Source organism: Nylanderia fulva, unplaced genomic scaffold (genome assembly GCF_048542155.1).
Source record: "Nylanderia fulva isolate GAGA-0341 unplaced genomic scaffold, ASM4854215v1 Scaffold2, whole genome shotgun sequence".
Taxonomy (NCBI): domain Eukaryota; kingdom Metazoa; phylum Arthropoda; class Insecta; order Hymenoptera; family Formicidae; genus Nylanderia; species Nylanderia fulva.
In genome coordinates this window covers 1,921,186-1,941,707 of record NW_028190263.1, presented here as the reverse complement: position 1 = coordinate 1,941,707, position 20,522 = coordinate 1,921,186, and the positions used below count along the sequence as shown (strand labels likewise).

General features: G+C 40.6%; 1 protein-coding gene across 3 annotated transcripts in view; it reads right to left on the bottom strand.

Annotated features, from left to right (window-relative positions):
* LOC114945244 (protein Wnt-7b) overlaps positions 1-20,236 on the bottom strand; it is a 61,928-nt gene extending 41,692 nt beyond the window's left edge. For 2 of the 3 annotated variants that reach the window (XM_085482231.1, XM_085482232.1), the window contains exon 1: positions 9,783-11,865. In XM_085482231.1, the coding sequence (XP_085338357.1) occupies positions 9,783-9,859 (77 nt within the window). In that variant the 5' untranslated portion in view covers positions 9,860-11,865. Of the gene's footprint in view, positions 1-9,782; positions 11,866-19,226 lie in introns of those variants that run through there. The other variant, XM_029321361.2, reaches the window with a different exon arrangement.
* Positions 20,237-20,522: the final 286 nt, after the last annotated feature.

Below are 20,522 nucleotides of genomic sequence, written 5' to 3'. Positions count from 1 at the left end.
TAGATTTAGATAGCAGAACTCGTTACCCGCGTTAGGTGAACTCGTCCAGAGTGCAACCTCCTCGTTTCAGGTAAATTCCTTAGATTTTCCTCGATTTTTTTAGCGACAGCTTGTAGAAAAAATTATTTATATATAAATTAATTAATTTTCCACGCTACACCAGCAAAAGTAATAACTATCTTGGCACAGAATGCAGGCGCGATATATGTGAGACAGTCTGAACCATGGGCGTCCATAGAATTTTTTCCAAGGGTGAGGAACATAAATTAAACATTTTTTCTTCTTCCTTAATTTTTTTGTTATTTTATATTTTCATTTTTTTTATTAAATATGTAAATAAATTTCAGTGCTTATATTCAAAAGGATAGCAAACGCTTAATTTTTTTTACTGATTGCTCCCTTCTGCGGATTCCCATGATCTGATCTTAATCGAACAGAAATTATGTGAATTATTATGACATCCACCTTGAATCCGTCTTGCGTGTAACGGTAAACGATTTCTGACCGATCGCTATTCGAACGATGCCGATATTCCCGGAATGCTATTAGCGGGTCACACCAAGAAGTGGCGCTAGGAAAAGTTAGCCAGCGAGAGAGATACTCGGAATAATATAACCGTGGCTTTTATACAAAATATGTCCGTACGCTATCGCGAGTGAAGCTACTCCGAACGTGAGAGCTGCAGTGAGAAATCAGAGGCAGATGGAATTTGATTTACGCATAATGATGAATTTAATCGTCAATTCGTATCACGCGGTCGATAGAATGTCGATTGCACGGTAGGAAGCGACGTCGACGACTGTAATATCTTTACGATTTTTCCACTTCGATTTTATGAGAAAATGTTGAGAGGCATACATATGTGCGCCTTTCTCGAGCCTATATACGCGAATTCCGTCGACGGAGATAGATGCGAGATTAAACACACGCACATTTTAGGACGCGACTTTAAAAGCATCTCTCGATCTTCGAGTGTCATTGCGGTTTAAAAGTTCCAATCTTATGATGGCGAAAAAGACTCATAATAATCTCATCCCGCTCGCGTTCGGTTTTATTGATCAAATTTATTTCCATTGACGGAGAAGGAAAAAATGAGGGAGATTTTGATGACTTTGGCGACGCGATATGAAAAAGATGATTCTCTCGAAGGTATTTTAAACGCTGAAAATAATGGTGCTAAAAATTACGAATCGTTGCAGCTAATTAAGTATTCTCGATTTACTTACAAAACATGAATAATATAACAAATTATCAAGTTGAAAATAAATAAAAATATTAGACAATATTTAATATTGTTACACAGATACAATTCTCTCTTAGAATTTACCCTGAAAATCATAGTAATCGTGACAATATATTGGTTAATATTTATCACAATAAAAATATTAATATCTACCACAATAAAATATGAATATGTTCGATTAATTTTACTACGTGCATATTAATATTTTTTATTGTGATAAATTTTAATTATTCAGAGATTCATTATAATTAATCAGAGAAACTCTTATAAAATTCTTCTATATTGTCCTACGATTACCATAATTTTCAAGATAAATTTTAAAAGAAAATTCTCTTTGTGTATGAATCTTATTATATTATAAACACTAAATTAATAAGTATTTTCTTCGAGAATATTTAAGCAAATTATTTGGAGATAAACAGCCTCTTGCAAATGTCAAAATCTCAAGTAATGCATTCGATTTACGAATTTGTCTCATTATTTTACAATCGAGGAAACGAACTACTATATCTGACAAACATTATATCGAGATTGTTAACGGTGTCTTCGGGATCTAAATTCTTGGCAGGTAGGTAATGCAAAGAATATCTTTGTGTAGAAAAAGGGTCTCGATACCCAGAAGAGGATGGCGAAAATCTCGAGTCTGGCGCCTAAAGATTTACTAGGCAGTTTTCCTTTCTCCGCTCCTCTTACACGAGACTGTCGCCAGTAAGGGAAAAAAAGAGAACAGAGTGTCATAAACGTCAACGAGTCATATCGATGTCGATTTTTCGATCGGGGGTTCGATTCGGTTGTAACTTTGAAAATTGATTGGAGCGCAATCGCGCCGGCCGCGCTTGTCGTAAAACTCGCTTGATATTAATTTTATGAAACGCGCGCGAGAGAAAGAGAGAAGCCTGGTACATTCCAATCACGTACATACGTTCGGCCAGAGGTGTGTCATTACCGCAAGTGGTCGCGCAAACAAACGAAAATGGCCTGGTATATAAGAAACTGGCCGTCGTCGCGTCGGTTCAAATCGGTAATGACCGGCTGTCGATGTAATTACGACGGATTAAAGTTAATTAGATTTGGCGCAGTTAACGGTCGTGCATCGGTCGGAGAGATATAACATTTATATACATACTCTGGTTTCGCCCTCTCGCGCTTTCGCTCGAGACACTGTCCGTCGTAATAAACGGTGATAATTATAATGAAAGCGCGGATTATAGTGATTATCCATTCTCTCTATATCTCGAATCGATTACTCGAAGGCCGAGGATGCGTCGAGTCGCTTTAAGGCAGTTTGAATACATTAATAAACTTTTGTCACTTCCTCGCTTCCGTCTATGGTAGTTCTTTTAGAATCTCCAAGATCTCTCCCTCTTCTTCCAAGTGATTTCGCTCGAGTACGATATCGCATTAGCATAATTTTCTATGAATTTGTAATCGCGAGTGCGTGCGCCGATATTTTTTTCGCGTTACGAAAATAGATATCCGATCCGGATTTTTTGTTTCCATCACACGTAGTAATTTTCACACTGTATCGCTCCGCGATATACACTGATCAAAATATCGTGTAAATAATGATCCTCGAGTTTTATCGGCCATATTGTGATATCGCTGATGCAGGTAGCGTGTAATTATAACATCCTTCTTCGACCGCGATTACCGCTCGCTTATTTTTGGTCGAATGTTACACGCACACGCGCAGTCCGCTAGGTATAGTATAGGATACTTAAGCGTTCGCCAGTTTAAATGTAAATAGCTTCGTCTCCCACCCCCTCGACCTAGCAAATTGCTCTCGTGCTTGATCATATACCGTCCATCCGGAATGAAAAAACACGCCCTCCGCGGTTTCCCTCGTCAAGATCGTTTCTAACGCGAGTTAGTGAGGAAAGAAGGCGATTCTTATTCTTTCGAAAAAGAGAGAGGAGGGTCTCGTTTGAGTTGTTCTCATCAGTTCACCAGGATAGTGTTTTCGGTGCCGAGGATTCGTTCGTGTATTCGATGGAAGGGATTTCAGCCCGGAATCCAGCCTGTCATTCTTCCGTGTTTCCCGTGATTTTTTATGTAGTCTGTAATGGAATATACTATATATATAGGTTTTTTTTGGGCGATGTGTCTCTTAATGTTTAATATATAAAATTATATTATTAATAATATAATTAATAATATAATAATATAATTAATAATAATTAATCATAGCTCATATAGACTGTCTTTGATTCTAACTCGTTTCTTCATTTCTATAATAGAGCGTTTATGTAATGGGAGATTATAATCATTATAATCGCAGACACGTGTTTCGAATCGTCATTCATTAACACGAGAGAACGAAGCTAATAAAGATGTAGATCAGGTGAATGTGTCAATGATATGACAGTGCAATTTTCTAGGATAATAATTTCCAGATGAGAGATTTGAAATCAAATTACAATATACTTTTTTATTTCATTAATTTTTTTCAAGCGAAATAATTTCTTGCAATGATTTGATAAAATAAAATTTTTTTTACATTTAAACGCATAATAAAAAAAATTACAAATAGCGCATCACCAGAGATTTGTCTGTTATATCATCGGCATTTTTTCAGCAGTTCTTTTAGATACAATTACGCCTAGATACGTTATACCACCCACGTAATAATGAATTCTCTCCTATGCTTCTTCTCGCGATGACAAGCTGATTTTATTTAGACTTTTTCGAGGTATAATCAAAATTAACATCGAAAGCGGCTACGACGATTTATTAAGGATGATGTTTCTTGCAACTGTGATCGAATCGCTGCGCGACGAATATCTTGACGTTTCTCACGTCGGTTGCTCGAGCTCATAAGCACTTAGAGATATCTTAATGCTGCTTTGTATACCCTCGCCTTTTTTCGGAGCAGACCTTTATGTAACCGCGACTCGCCTCGTTTCGCCTTTTGTCTTCTCTCTCTTTCTCATTCTCATTCTCTTTTGCTTCTCTCGTTATGCCTCTTTCGGCCGACGTATCCAGACTACTGGTTATTTTAATTGGATCTCCTGGTCGAAACTTTTTCGCCTTTCCTTCTCGCTACCCCAGCTTCTTTCGGGCTCAAACGCTCCCTCTTTTTTCCATTCCGCGATTCCTCGAACACGCTCCAATCCAGCCATTTCGGTTTTTGCGCTTGTGCGCGTCATCCTAAGGGATTCCACATACAAGAGAGAGAAACAGAGAGTCGTTCGGAATGTACAACGTGTAGAATTCGATGAAACATTCGTGGAACGATATATCTCCTCAAGAATTATGATCCCTCCGAGATAGGTATGTTACGTTTTTTTTCGCAGTACATTGTCTCGGGGACAATATTTTTTTTCTCGATTTGGAATGATATATCATTCGTATAATTAAAGGATAAAAAAAGAATTTCGTACGTTTGATTTATGAATGAATACGAAGCAGTAGGTATTTCCACGACAAGAGGCTAGAGGAACTCGTGTCGCTCATCTTTCGTGACAAATTTGTCGCACCCGCGAATACGCGAGATGCTGTAGGTTTTATCGTCGTCGATCGTGAAAGTTGGTAGGCTGTTTTACGACAAGAGAAACGACCGCGATAAGTTTCCGCCGACATGGCATTCACGGTGTGATGATGAGGCGCGAATGGAGAATCAGCGATCAGCTGATTTTGACATCGACGCAAAGTGACGTCTGATATTTATAATCAGTTGATTGTTAAAAATGCAGTTCAAGATTCTAGAAACTTGTTTCTCAATTTTTATATAATATAATATATATATATGGAGAGAATTTGCTATATAATTTATCCTGAAAATCATGGTAAAATTCATGAAAGAATTTTATAAATTTTTCTGATTAATATTTACTACAATAAAAAATATTAATATGTACATAGTAAATTTTACTATGATTATTAATCAGAGAAACTTATAAAATTCTTCAGTGATTTTTAGGGTAAATTCTAAGAATAAATTCTTTCTATGTATCTAATGGATATGAAAAATAATCTAATGAGGATTGATAAAAATACGATTCAACGAATATAAATTTTTATGAAAATTAATTCGATTTGTGCGTCAGATTAAATGTATAATTCAGTTTACTTAATTTTCTTTCACCCCAAAACACTTATACCAATCTTTGAAAAGGAAGACAGAAAGAAAGGATTTAATCCAGTTCAATACACTTTGCGGACAAATTCTTCTTCGACCGTTTTGATGCGGGTTGTTTAACGAATCCTTTTACACCCGGCGAGCTCTTTGTAGCGCCGTCGATGGCCGATGCTGAGTCAGCGCAAATATGTATTGCGCATCGTTTTTTGTAAACATTATCCCATCGGCCTCGGCCTGGGCGCGGGTCTTTATAGCCGTGTCAAGAATAGCTTCGGAGATGATGAAGGATGTTCTTCCGTAAATCCTTTCTTTCTCTCTCTCTCTCTTTCTCGCGATCGGGGCACCTGTAGCTATAATAAGCGTCAACGGGTCCACCGGCTTCGGATGAAGACAGAATACTACTACCGAACCCGAAATACTCCATCCGAGAATGGGTATTACCACTATCCTCGCCGCGGGAGGGCCCAGAGGCTCGGGGCTTTACTTTAACACCGCTCGGATTTTAATTTAATGCCCTTCTTTTTTTCTCTTTTTCCTTTTTTTCTCCGCATGCGGTGCGGAAACAGATGGAATTTGCCGCTATAAGCTTGCGATGTGCATCTCGTAGAAGAGTATATAACCGAAATATATATATATATATATATATATATTGTTAAACGAATACTAAGCTGTTTCGTTGCGAGGGTCTCGTTAAGGATCATCGAACACGCCGCACGAGACGGATCCCTCATAATCGAATCAGCGAGAATGGGTCTGTGGCAAGAGAGACACGTGTAATTACGGCGTCGACGCCGTTTCGAATTTAATATATGTATGTTGAATTATCGCGCCGGCGATTAATCACGACGTTGACCGATATGTTAAACAAACAGCTGCTCCAAATGGGAGCTAAAGGGGGATGAAAGGCGATATAAGAGATCGGGCGCGTGTTAAAGGATTCGGCGGACCGGAACGAAAGGATACACGCATGAACGTCACGCATGGCGATCGCGAACGACGCATAACGTATATTATCATAAACATATTAAATCTGATTGATCTCCACGGCGCGCCGAATGTCCCTTCGATTCGATCGACCTGGGTCGCGATCGTTCAATTTCCACGCCGTGGCGTCGAAAGATGGATCGGCTTCGAGGACCGAACCGATCGGACTGGATACCGAGTAGTCGTCCGAACATGTGTTCCGGTCGCGAGAGATCTTCGCGTCTCTGAAAAGTGACGTGCACATGTTGTCCGCCACGTGCTTGGAATATATCCTGAACCTTTTTACGCAGCTATTTGTAAAATGTCAACGAGCCTCTCTTTCTTCCGCGTGAAGGCGTGAACAGGAAAAGTGCTTTCAGATTCAAGTATCTATCATCTAGCTTCGCTTTGCATACGGAGAAAATTTTCTCTTAGAATTTACTCTGAAAATTGTGGTAATCGTGGGACAATATTGTATTGCAAGAATTTTACAAGAAGGAAAATTTTTTCAGAGTTTCTCTGATTAATATTTTTTATTGTAGTAAATATTATACATATTAATAAAAATATTATACAATGTTAAAATATTATACACTTATTGTGGTAGATATTCATATTTTTTGTTGTGGTAAATATTTAATCAGAGAAACTCATGATTTTCTTCAGGGTAATTCTAAGAGGAAATTCTCGCTGTGCAGAATAAAAAATTTTTTTAAATTATTATTAGTTATTTTATTAAGGAAATTACGAGTCGAAAGTTTAAAATAACTTCGAATAGATATATGATCGTGATCATCTATGATATCTAACCGGTCTTCTGATCAATTATTATTTTTCCATTTCTGCTAATATTAGAACATGGATATAAATATAAATATTGATATTCGCAAGTACAATCGAGACTTGATTTAATTCGTATCGTATGGACATAAACGCGCGGAACATAATGGGAAAATTTTGAGCTCTAGGCTACACATTTCACACAGATGATCGATGAGAACCCTTCCACACCTGCTTATTACAGTTTCTCGCGATCGCTTGGAAATCGTAATTTAGATTAATACTTGGCGTTCCGTTAAGTATCGCACATTTAAGACTACATTTTTATCGATAGGATTTCGAGTCACGGACAGATTATGATGGATGGTTAACGTCGAGAGATTATTATCTCTCTAATTTTTTCTCGCATAAGCTCTCTTCTTACCCCGTAATGTACACGCCGGATTATTGTATTATGAACGATTCAACGTGACGTTGCATCACGATGCAATGGGAATGCAATGACTATTGATGATTTTTTTTTAGAAATACTTTAATGGCAAAGGTAGCAATTATTTACGGACAGAGAAAGAAATTAAAGTCTCTGCAACTCGTTGCACGAGTAATGAAGAATGTAAAAAGAAGCATGCCGAGTATAAAGTTATCCGAGCTCATTATTTGAAAACACGCGTCCTCGAGTTATAAACTCGTATAATTTTTCAACAACGATAATTATTTTTTTAATCCAAGATTAAAAGTCGATGTCATGTCGTGTTACATTTTCTGACGGCAATATCCACGCGACAACATCACGATGCTACGCAAAGATGGTTGTATCATTTACCGCCCTGTCACTCGCATCATTAATTTCCGATAATATCTATAACACGATCAACAACTTTTTTTGCATTGGATAAAATTGTCTGAAAATATTTATTAAATTTATTTCGACCAAACACACTTTATACCTTCTTCAACAACAACTGTACCGGTTACACACACTTCATAAAAAAATGTTTAAACAGCTATCGCGGAATTTATGAATATTGGCAATCGCGTTCTACGTCTAATTATCTGTACGCGGAATTAAACTGAATTCTATCGTTTTCCTTCATTCCCGTTGCTATGATTTTATTTCTTGCGGGATCGAATGATCTCGTTTCCTCGTTTCTCGGCCTCGGATCTGCTCGTCGCTTCATTCATTCACTTAGCGCGCTCATTACGCGGCTCGATAGCCGAAGCTGCTCGTAAAACGCAACGAGCGATTCCTCCCTCTCCTTTCGCTGACTATTTCGTACCTAAATAACGTAACATTAAATTCGGTCGCGCCGGGTCCGCAATCACGTTACGCGCCGCGTTTACATAAACGCGTTTCATTTTGTTCGGCATCCGTAATTAGTTTTGAATGACGGTCGTTCGTGCGCATATTAAATCATTAGAGGGTTTATGTAACCGGGTATTAAGTTAACGGCGGAAATTCCAATCACCTCCGTTAATCGCCAGTCGATCTTGGGCCGATTGAGTCCGCGGAGATTGCGATTCGAGTCTATATAACATGTCGATTGATACTTTCTATTCCACTTTTTAGAGATCGAGATTTTAAAAAAATAGAGAAATAATATGAAGAGCAAAATAGTCGCGGCAAAGTTGTCCTTATACCTTCTCGAGCGTCAATCTTGTAATATATCGCGACCTTATTGCGGTCGTGGCGCAATAAGGTCGCTCCACTTCGAAGGCTTTCGGGCAATTTGCGACCCGATTTATCGCGCTGATCCGTGGGTCGTTGGGTCCGATGTTAATGGCGATCTCGTAAAGTATCGCGTTATCGTCGTTATCCATGCACGATTGGATAATTCCGTTTCAGACGAATGAGACAGTAGTCCATGAACGTTCAATATAAAACGGAATTGTCTGCTAATAACGATCGCGAGGAAACTCTTGGGAGCGATCGTGTATATACATATATATGGAGTGCCTGGCGTTATTAAATCACAAAACTGGTATGATAACTTGCAAACAAGGTCGTATAAATAATTTCTCGATATGAATCTTTTTGACTTACGCGCGCCTTTCAATGCTGAATCCGTCCATAAAGTTACCTGTCGTTAATAACAAAATACTTTATATACATCGAGCGAGTTTTCTCTCTCTTCTAGATCTGTCTTTCAATCACGATACGCTTCTCTATCGATGGTTTCGCGAAACCTTTATTTATAGGTTTCCGAATTTTTCACATTTTTTTCCATTTCTTGCAAAAAACGTCACATGCATGAATTAATTAAACGGTCGTCGGATTTTATCACGACAGCGCGAACATTTGATTTTGACGAGGCGTGACGGGCTTTCAGCACGTGTCTGAGTCACGCGTGTCGCGACCTCGCGAGGATCTCCCTTCCGATTTGTGCCCCCGCGTTTGTTCGTTTCTATTTTAGTTTCGGATAACGATCGCGATTGACAGAGAGTATGGCTGCAGTTTTTAGCCTCGTCGACATTTTCATTCGTAACACGACATAATTTACAATTAAACACACAGCCAGCTCTTTGCAACACGCAGATTAATGACAGATAAGAATAGATACATTGTTAATCAACTATTTTTTCATAACTCTTTTAATTTTATATATATATATTTTTCTATATATATTTATATATATATTTTTATTTACATATATATATTTTATATATATTTTTTTTTTCATTGAGATATTAATTCGAGTTCTAATGAAATGTTTCTCTTACCTCGTTCGTTGTGGTTCCTGGATCTGCCCAAAAATGAGAAGGGCTATCGCGATTGTCGCGATATCACCGCGACGCATCTCTTACATCACAATCACCTTGTTGTTATTGAATGTAATAAAAAGCGGATGTGCACGCGACAAAGTTTTACGCTTCCGCGATCACGCAGCGACAACAGGCAGTTGGGTCGGAGACGACCCGAGGATGTGAATCCGACGCTCACCGGAAGCCGAACGTTTGTTCGGAACTGGGACCGACCCCGTTCCGTTGTCGGGTCCGATCGTGTGGGATCTATCGTGCGCGATAATTTTCCGACCGACACACAAATGCACAGTAGAGTTCTCTGTCCCTCTTTTTTTCAAGCTCGACGAAATGAATGTTACGACGTGAAACTTGGGTGTTTATCCAGCACCATCCTCTCCAGCGACAACGAGAAAAGTTTCTTCGTGATTTCGATCACTGCGAGTTCTCGTTAACACCTCGAGGCGACACAAAGGCGGGCGCCTAACACCGTACAGGTGCGAAAGAGCCGAACTGTAGAAGCCAACATTTGGATTTTCTAAAGTGTTTGAGCGCTTAACACTCTCGTCCCGCGCCTCGAAGAGTGTTTACGATCTCCAAATACTCGATTCCCTCTTCTCAGCGGACTGACTAAGCTGAGAAACGATTCGTTACTCGCGCACGTTTCCGTTCGCGTACTTGGATCGGTGATAATAATTAAGACCCGGATCCGCAATCCTCATGAATTCGATCAGCACGATGAAACGTGTAGTCGATGCGAAGTACACCGTTGGAATGTAACTTTAAGCAAGAAGATCCACTCGATTCACCTTAATGAGAACGCGGACGAGACTCGATCCTAGAAAGTCGACTTCCTATCCTAATCCGACATGGACGCGCTTAGACCCAAGAGGGAGAAATCGATTATTCTACAATAGGCGAATGTCGATCTCATTGGCAAAAAAAGAGAGACACTAATTAAGAAAATAAGTAACCAAAAGTACCGTCGTTAAATCACAACGTGGACTTTATAGGCTGCCGATCGTCGCAGATCGAAAAATCGGCTCACGCGAACGAACCGACGATCTTCCTCGACAGTCTCACGCGACAATGTCGAGCGATTATCATCGCGACGGGAGGATCCCTGTCGTCATCGTCGCGTCTCGTTAAGAGATTTCGATACGTCGAGGTAATTTATCGGCCAGGCTGATCGCGTCATCGTATCACTCCCGCGCGAGAGACGAACGCTTAACGATCCACTCGCCTCCTCCTCAAGTGGGGAGATCGCGCAAACCGCAAAAATCGGTGATCGATCGTCCGGCAGTTATGCACGAGAGAGAGATGCTCTCGCTTCGCATCGCTTCGCAGTTATTCCTCTTTTTTCCATTCGCCGCATCGCGCCGGTCGGCTTACACCGTACGAGGAATTCTAGGGCTCAAAAGAGCACCCTCCCGTAGAGAGCGGAGAGCTCCGCTACCGGTTTCTTATTGTCTCGTTGTCTTATTGTTCTGCGCCGTGTCAGTCCTTTTGAATCCACGCCTCGTCGACTCTCTTGTAGCGCCTCGTCGCGAACAAAGCGGTGCAAAGAATATATTCCTGGTGAGGCTCCTCTGCGCCACTTCCTGTCCGGTGTCTTCTCTCTCTTCTCTTTCTTTTTTTTCTTGTTCAATCCCGGCTCGGTATTCGATACATCGGCGATATTCCTCTTCTCGGTTGATATCGCTCTCGCTTTATTTAGATCAGCGACCAACAATACGATTCGGGTCATCCATCATCCCTACGTTCCACAGATCAACACTCGCGTTCGTCATCTTCCTTCACTTATCATCGCTCCCGGTCAAAGTCGTATTCCCCGGCGCGTCATTATTCATCATCCGACCTGCGCGAAAACGAAGACGTCATCGTCATCCATATATCGGAGATCGATAAGTGCCTCTGACTTCTCGAAGGAAGGATTATGCATAAAAAAAAAAATACTCGTTGATCGAACGCGATTTCTCGCAACAACGTCGACTGGGTCGCGCGCGGGAACTAGAGCAGAGGGTAACTGTGCAAGGTATGCGGTACAACCTGGTGCTCAAGGTAACCGCCGCCACCACCACCATTACCACCACCGGCCACCGGCATCACCACCACCACCACCACCATCATCACGGCACGACCACCACCACCACCATCACCACCACCACCATCAGCATCGGCGCTACGGGCAACCGTGATCGCGTTGGGCTTAACTCCCGTTGGGCTTACGCGAGGCTCCTGCCACTTGGGGAGCCAGCTAAAGCTAGTCAGCCGCACCGGGAGGGTTACTACTCTCTCTCGGCGGAGAGTTCGACGCCGAGAGCAGCGGGAATTTGAACGAGCGGGCAGAAAGTAAAGCGCGTGTATGTGTGTTCGGTCGAGAGGAGGACCCGCGATGGACTGGCCTCGGCCACGACTCGAGTCCTCCTACCTTTGGGATCGGGTCCCACAGCCTCTACGATGTTACCTCTACGATCTCTCTACCTCCTCTCGATCCCTCTTTCTCTCGCGCCGTTCTTGTGCTTCTTTCTCGTTTTCTCTCTCCCTTCGTCTTCCTTCGTCTTCTCTTTCTTTCCGAGTCCCCGTCCCTGCTCTTTTCCCTCGTTCTTACTCTCTTCCTGCTCTTTGCTTTCCTTCTTCATTTCATTTCCTCCTACCCGATTGCCACCTCGCTTTGCTTTAATTTCAAAGTCCGCCGATCAGGCTTTCTCGAACGCCAGATCGTCTCTATATATCCGCGAAATCAAGCCACTGCATTTTTCTCCGCTGAGTTTATGCACTTTTTGATTGCAATGTCAGATAGTGCGGCGCGACGATGCGAGAGTATCACGAGCACTTGTTACTGTCTCGATCCACGATGCTCGCCATAAGTAATGGACACCGATTCTTTTTCCCCGCACGATGAAAGAGATATCTATTTTTTAATGCAATCGAGAGGAATCTATATGCGATGCCGCAATGTCGATCGTATGTCAATCGATCGTATATCGCGAAGAATTTTGTTACCGAATATGCGTAATAATACGTCTAATAGTGATACAAATAGTATATAAAAATACATGTTAGAGTGTGTTTTATATATCAATATTTTCTCACGTATAATTAATTTGACAGATTAAGATCACAAATTTTGGTCTTTAAGGGGGAAAGGAGGAGAGAGAAGAGCAATATACACCGGGAAGATGCAAATGAATCTGAATTGTTTGCGTTAAACGTCAGTCTGAGAGTTCGATTGAATCGTTCGATTTTAATTGAATTGATTCGGCACGAGCGGGATAATTGACTGCTCGTACTCCTACGCGGAAAGCGAGATATCGTGTCGTTATGTTGCAGCTTTTTTTCTTTACGATACGCTCTCCGTATGCATTGTGCTTAAATTTATTAACTTCAAATACGTGGGTTTAGTTTCGCAAATTATAACGCGGAAAGCTTTACGAACCGCACACTCGAGACTGATGGAATTGATCACTTCGATTTAAAATAATGCCGTGCGCGCCGAGAATATAATAGAGTCGTAGTCCGGGATTTATTATTCGCGCGTATGCAAGTCATTCCAAACGTCGCTAATTATCTAAATATATTTCATGCTATTTCGATTACCGAGATAATATATTGCTTAATTGCTCCGAGATGGAGCAGCGATGCGCGTGCAAAAGTTCGATATTCCATCGCATGTATTTCGTTTCATGGATGGCTCGGCCGATCGATTCGGTCGATTTCAGATGAACTTGATGTACGAGGGGTGTGTCTGGTCTGGATGCTGCTGGCGAGAGTATACATTGACGTGCTTAAGAGAAAATGTTCGAGATACTACCTGAATAAGAGAGAGAGAGAGAGAGATGTATCTTCAAGATCTTGCGATCTTGTTGCCTATATCGAAGAAGGGAATCTTAGGAATGGCATTCGAGCCATCTCGCCTTATCCCATGCGATCGATCATTAACGATAAACAGGGTGTCATAAGATAAAATAATAGTTTATAATAAACAAACGCGACATTCGGGCGAGAATTTTCTTCCTTTTTTTTTCATGTTCGACGATCAGGGAAATTTCCGGTGCCTGTTCGTGACATCGGAAATTAGTATGTTGCGCACTCTCGGTAATTTTCTGGTCTCTTATAGTTTCGTGGCATGCGAATATCGCGAGCGATACGTATACGTATGCACACGCACGATGAGTAAAATATATACACGCGGGCGATGAGAATTTTATTCAGAGGACGGATCTCCGTTTATGCGGACTTCGCGGTTCCCCGTGCTTTTCGAGGAAACAAGCATGCCAGCCCCATGGGGGGGCCTTTGAGCGAATTCCATTAATTATATATCATTACGTCGTAATTGTACGCCGTATGTTTTCGGTTTTAAGGGGATCTCGTCGTCGTGTCGGGTCGCCGTCCCCAGCGTATGCCTCGCACGATTCTCAACGCGCTGTCAAGAAAACGGGGAGAGAAAAAAGAAGGAAGGTGATCATCGCGACCCCCGGCGACGCTGCAGAAAATACGCGAGTTTCGAAATGCTGTCCTCCAAAAAAGGAGCAGAAGAAGGGACGCGAGTCTAACGAAGATATCTAGCGAAAGGAATCTCTGGAGCACGCATTGTGCATTCAAGGTACGTTCCTCTTTTCGTATTATCATTCACGCAGATCATCTCGATTCTCTCTTGCTTTATATGTCGCTTCCTCCATTTCTATAATTTCGGAAATTATTATACCGCGACTATATGTATTGTTAAATATTGGTGCGCAATCGTGAACGAGATGCGCGACAATACCGCTCTATCATTCTATTTATATGAGCCGGACAAAAACAGACAGGAATCATGTTTGGCTGAGCAGAGTAACGCATTCGATACAGTCCGACCAGCTAAAAAAGGAAAATTTACTCGCGTGAGGATTGAAATTTCTATGACTTCTATATGAGTCTATAAATCGGACCGCAGAATTACCCATGATTGGAGATAATAATTATAATTTCATGTATAACTGTGTATAATTAAATCGATAACAATATAGGCTCCGGAAGAGCTGCATTGCATCACGATCGCACACGGAAATGTGCGTACACGGGGTGCATATTACATATATAAAACACGTACGTAAAGAACGACGTGAAGAAAAATCGATGCGATTTCATTGTGAATTCTTATTTTATGTTCGCGCGTCGTCTCGAGTTTTTTCCTTCAACAAGGACGACAGATGCGGATACCGTAAAAATTTTTATAGCCCACCGTGAATTTTGAGCGCCCAGTTTTCACGCTGTAGGACTTTTAATGAAACATCATTAGCTTCGCGATACGAAAGATAATTTATAACGACGATTTAATTAACGACGCCTTAGGAACAATAATGCGACAATAATAATTCTGTCACACCGGGTGTTAATAATACACGAGAGTTTACGACATTTCATGATTTCTACACAGAAAGAATTGTCTCTTAGAATTTACCCTGAATATCATGGTAAATTATGTGGAACAATATTGAAAGAATTTTATAAGTTTCTCTGATTAAATATTTACCACAATATATACAAATATTAATATCTACCACATTTTATAAGATATAAAATACGTTCGATTAATTTTACCATGTACATAGTAAAAATTACTGTATAATACATATTATTTTTTATCGAGCTAAATATATTAATAAATATATTATAAAAATATTAATTAGAAAAACTCTTACAAAATTCTTTCAACGCCATGTTATCCAATGATTACCATGACTTTCAAAATAAGCTCTAGAGAAAAATTCTCTTCGTGTATTAAACCGTTGGCAAATAAAAAAATGTATCATTTCTTAATTCTTAATAATGAGTATCATTTTTTCCGCTCGACAACGTCGCGGTTTATAAAGCGATGTGTCCTCTATTCTCATTATCACGAAAATTCAACTCGTTTACGGTTCTACACCTGCGGCGAAGTTCAAGGGAATTTTCTTGAATGCGCCGCCCTTAGATAAATTACCTGAGATTCTCCAAATCGAGCGTGCACAGGCCTAAGAACCCCACGCTCGTATTAGGCTTTATGACTCCATTATTCGTCGGGCGATCGAAATAAAGGTAGGAAGTTATTAAGACGAATAGCTTCACCGTGGTTCTTTTTAACCTGTCCCCGAAATATTAAAAAAAAAAGAGACAAGGGAGAGCGAGAGAGAAAAAAATCTTTAATTCATTCCACACGCAGTGTCAAGTCTAGGTAAAGTAATTACAGGGGAATTTTATATATAGATCTTTTTTTGGTCAATGTATAAATATAAAAGCAATCAGCACGTGACTGTTAAAGCTTTTTTTCGAGCATACCTTTTTCGAGAAAAATTTCGAATCGTCTATGTATATCCTCTTAAGATATAGCGGTCTGTCCCAAATAAAGTGTAAACACGTTTCCAGTCGCAGTGTCGTTGCTCTAAGAGCTCGAAAGAATCTCTACCCCAATCTTTTATATCTTGACGGATACAATGCCGCCGAGAGGCCAAAACTGGCTAGCGTGTAGAAACGTTGTACCCGACAAACATCTGCCCGAAATACAAACCGCTAATAGAAACGCACAAAAAGATGTCATGAAAGAAGAAAGGACGACAAAAAGCATGGGGGAAGCAGCGAAATGCGGACAATAAACCCTCTCTAGGATGTAACAAAAAAAAAAAGAAAGAAAAAAGAGAAAAACGTGGAATAAAAGAGCTAATTGAGAAGTTTATCCGAAAAGGGCGCGTTCGCGACTAATATAGTGATGCATTCAGTACAAAAAATGAGTGTACATTTAAAAATACGTTACGTCTTGAAGTTGACAAATGTAAAAAAACCGGGTGAAAGTTTATGGTTCTCTAACTCCTGCCGGAAAATAGAATCTCTCTATATAAAATATAATAAATCAACCGCGAGTATCAAACGAGAAAGCGTGTGAATTTTGCGAGTCTCTCCACCCGGAAACGCGTCCGATTCTAGGACGTCTCTTTTGGAAGAGGCGGCTTCTCTCAGGAGCGATGCTGAAGAGAGGGAGCTCCTTCCCACCCGAATGAGGAAGAGAAAGAACCGCGTGGAAAGGGTGGAAAAAGACTGTATCTCCGTCGTGTTCTTAGTCATTGGTTACCAACGCAACGCCCGGGCAAGAGCGACTCCTTTCTCGCGTGGGTCGACTGAGAGTATTTTAATAGGAAGCAACGTGCAACAGGTACAAGTGCACAAGAGCCCGTTCGGGTTACGCCCATTCCGGCTCTCGCGCTTCTCGTCGTACGGACACCGAGCCGATATTTTCTCTTTATCGGCGTGGCTTTCCTCCCTTCTTTCGCGATCTTTCTCGCCGACGCGACCGGAGAACATCGTCATGGATCTCTCGCGGACCCGAGACTGTCGCGACGATCTTTTGCTCACTTGATCGACCAAACGCTACGCGAAGAGAATTTTCTCTTAGAATTTGCCCGGAAAATCCTCGTAATTGTGGGGCAATATGATATTGGAAGAATTTTATAAGTTTCTCTAATTATTAATATTTACCGCAATAAAAAATATTAATATGTACATAATAAATTTTACTATGTACAGGGCAAAATTAAGCAAACATTGTGTAGATATTAATATTTTCTATTGTGGCAAATATTAATCAGAGAAACTCTTATAAAGTTTTTCCTATTGCCTCATAATTACCATGATTTTCAGGGTAAATTTTGAAAGAAAATTCTCTCTGTGTAGGAAACCAAAGCGATTTATACTCAGCAGTTACATTTTAAGTGACGAAGAAGACCCTAATTTATCGTAACTTATCCTTACGATAAAATATGAACCCCGAGCATCTCTTTCCAAATTATAGGATTACTGCAGGGTGCAAACGACTTCGATCATTTTCCTCATTTCTCGCGTGTTAAGGTAGGATAGGACGTTCTCTAAGAATCTGACGAGAAAACCTACAGCTGCTGCAGACTCGCGAGTAGATGCTCTTTCTCTCTCCTGATTGTGAGACGAAACTAATTTTCCACGAACAAGTCGATTACGTTGATTGTTTTTGTTGACTGACGTCTTGGACGCGAGAAAGAGAAAGAGAGAGAAAGGAAAGAGAGAAAGAGAGCATAAGGAAGGAGAAAAAGAAATTTTAAGGAGCGAACGAAACGGAGTCTCTCTCGTGATGGGCTCTCGGGATCTCTTTAAAGTGCCGCGGTCTTCCGATAATTAGAGGGCAGCCATTGTTACACCGGGGCTCTCTCGAGCAGAGATAGAGAGAAAGAAAGAGAACAGGATGAGAAGAGAGAAAGAGATGGCCGCAGACGGCGAAACTCGGAGAGAACGGAGTAAAAAAAAGGACCAGCCTACCCGGCCACGGAAATTCATGATTTTAAGAGCCGCCACGCGATGGAGAGACGATGGTAAACGACGTGAGTGAAATCGAAAGAGGAACAACACGAGTGCGCGGAGAGACGCGAGAAGATCGTGAGAACCCGGGGAGAGAAAATGACGGTGTCGAAAGCAAACGTGGGCCACGACGTATCTCTGTGCCGAGCTGTGACGAGCATTCGAGATGAATGACTCGATGCCTTTTCGCGGAGATTTCGAGCGCTCGCGCACCGCGATAATGTTATTTTGATTATCTGATAACTGGGCGGGAGTGCAATAAACGTGCGTAGATACGGCCCCTTCGTCATTCAACACACATGATATCTCGTGGCTAGGTCGGTTTATGCTAAATATATCTAACATTGCTCCAGTTTTTTAAATAATGAATTAATTTTAATTTTTTTAACATTAAATTTTATTACACGGAGAACATTTTCTTTTAGAATTTACCCTGAAAATTATGGTAATCGTGGAAAGTAAAAAATATTAATATATATATATATAAGTAAAATTAATCAAACATATTTTACATCTTATCGTGTGGTAGATGTTAATATTTTTTATTGTGGCAAATATTAAATATTTTAATCAAGAGAAACTCTTATAAAATTCTTTCAATACCATATTGTCCTACAATTACCATGATTTTTAGAGTAAATTCTAAGAGAAAATTTTGATTGTGACATGGACGCAAAGTATCGCCTGATATTTATAATCAGTTGATTGTTAAAAATGCAGTTCATGATATAATATATACACGGAGAGAATTTTCTCTTATTGTTAGAGTTTACCCTGAAAATTATGGTAGAATTTTATAAGAGATTTTCAGATTAATATTTACCACAATAAAAAATACTAATATGTACATAATAAATTTTACTATATACAAGTACATTATTAATCAGAGATAAAAACCACAAGATAGAGACACAGTATTAATCAGAGAAACTTTTATAAAATTCTTCCAATACCATATTGTCCTACAATTAGCATGATTTTCAGAGTAAATTCTCTGTGTGTAGATAAATATATAAAAATATAATAATAAATATAAAAATATATAAAGTAGAAAAATCTCTAAAAATACAATAGTTGAAGACTTACCTCAGGAACAGGTATCGAATCTGCTTCATTATGCCGTATCGTGATTAAGTAGCCGCCGCATGTTTCGTTACACAACTGACGAAATTATTTCAGCCCTCTTCCATACGCGCAAAGCAAAGCAACAACGACCTGTGCCTGCGCGAATGTAAAAAGAAAAACCACCATCTGATAAATTATATCGACAGGCAATTAGCGTGTCCGTCGATTTTCATAAATCATCGCTGTCGCTTCTCTTAATGGCTCGATACAAATTGGGACATTTGGGCTCCGCGGTCTGATAATATAACGGTAGCTTTCTCCTCGAAGACTATCACCCGTGTGCATCCGAGTCTTTCATGATCGTACGTCACGAGGTTGTCGGACAAATTGAAAATTTTTCCGAATACGGCGAATTGGCTCGATTAATACGCGATATCTTTTATATAAGTCGCCGCGCCGCGTAATAATTTCCAGTCGCGTTAAAAAGTAATAAAGGCGAAAGGAGACGCATTTTCTCAAAGCCACCTTCGAATGATTTGCAGTTTGCATTTAATCTCGAATCGCTTTACTGTCTTTACATGTCTGGACACTCTCTTGGTAGACGATAAAAACACTGTATATCGAAAACACGTTACATGCAAAATGCGTTGTCACGTCGGCCTACTATTCCTATCCACACACACACGTACACACACATTATAACGTAGACACAACCTACATCAATATCGACAACGTATAGACAATTATATAATTTTCGATTTTAATTAAGTCGAAAGCTGAACGCGTTAGATTTAAAGAGTCCAGGAGCGTTTATGGAGAACGCGGACGATTGAGATGAAAATTCCGAAGGAACGAGGATGTGACAACTCGCAGGGCAGACGAGGCCCTGCACGAATCTCGCCTGCTGCTGATAATTGGCCCAGCCACTGTTTCTCTGATAACAGGTTCTCCGGTTTTGGTGCAGCCGTCGTATATCGCGCGCATGCGTTCTCCTCCCTTTTCGCCACCCCCCGTCGACGTTTCCTCTCTTCTTTGAGAGGTCGTAAAGATAATGCCCACATAATGCTAGCGGCCCGACCGCATCAGCAGCCGGAAAATTTATCCAGATTCCATTTCAATGGAGATCGTTCGGCGCGATTAATTAACTCGACGGATCGCCATCATGAGGGCCTGGGCTCGTGTAGGTTCCCTATTGTCATTGTTTACGAGCAACGTCGTTGCTGTCCGTCTGTTCTCTAGCTCTCGCCGAGAAATCGACTCCGGGGGTTCCGTTTACACGAGGGATAATTAGAATGGACTTTTCATCGCCCGGACAAT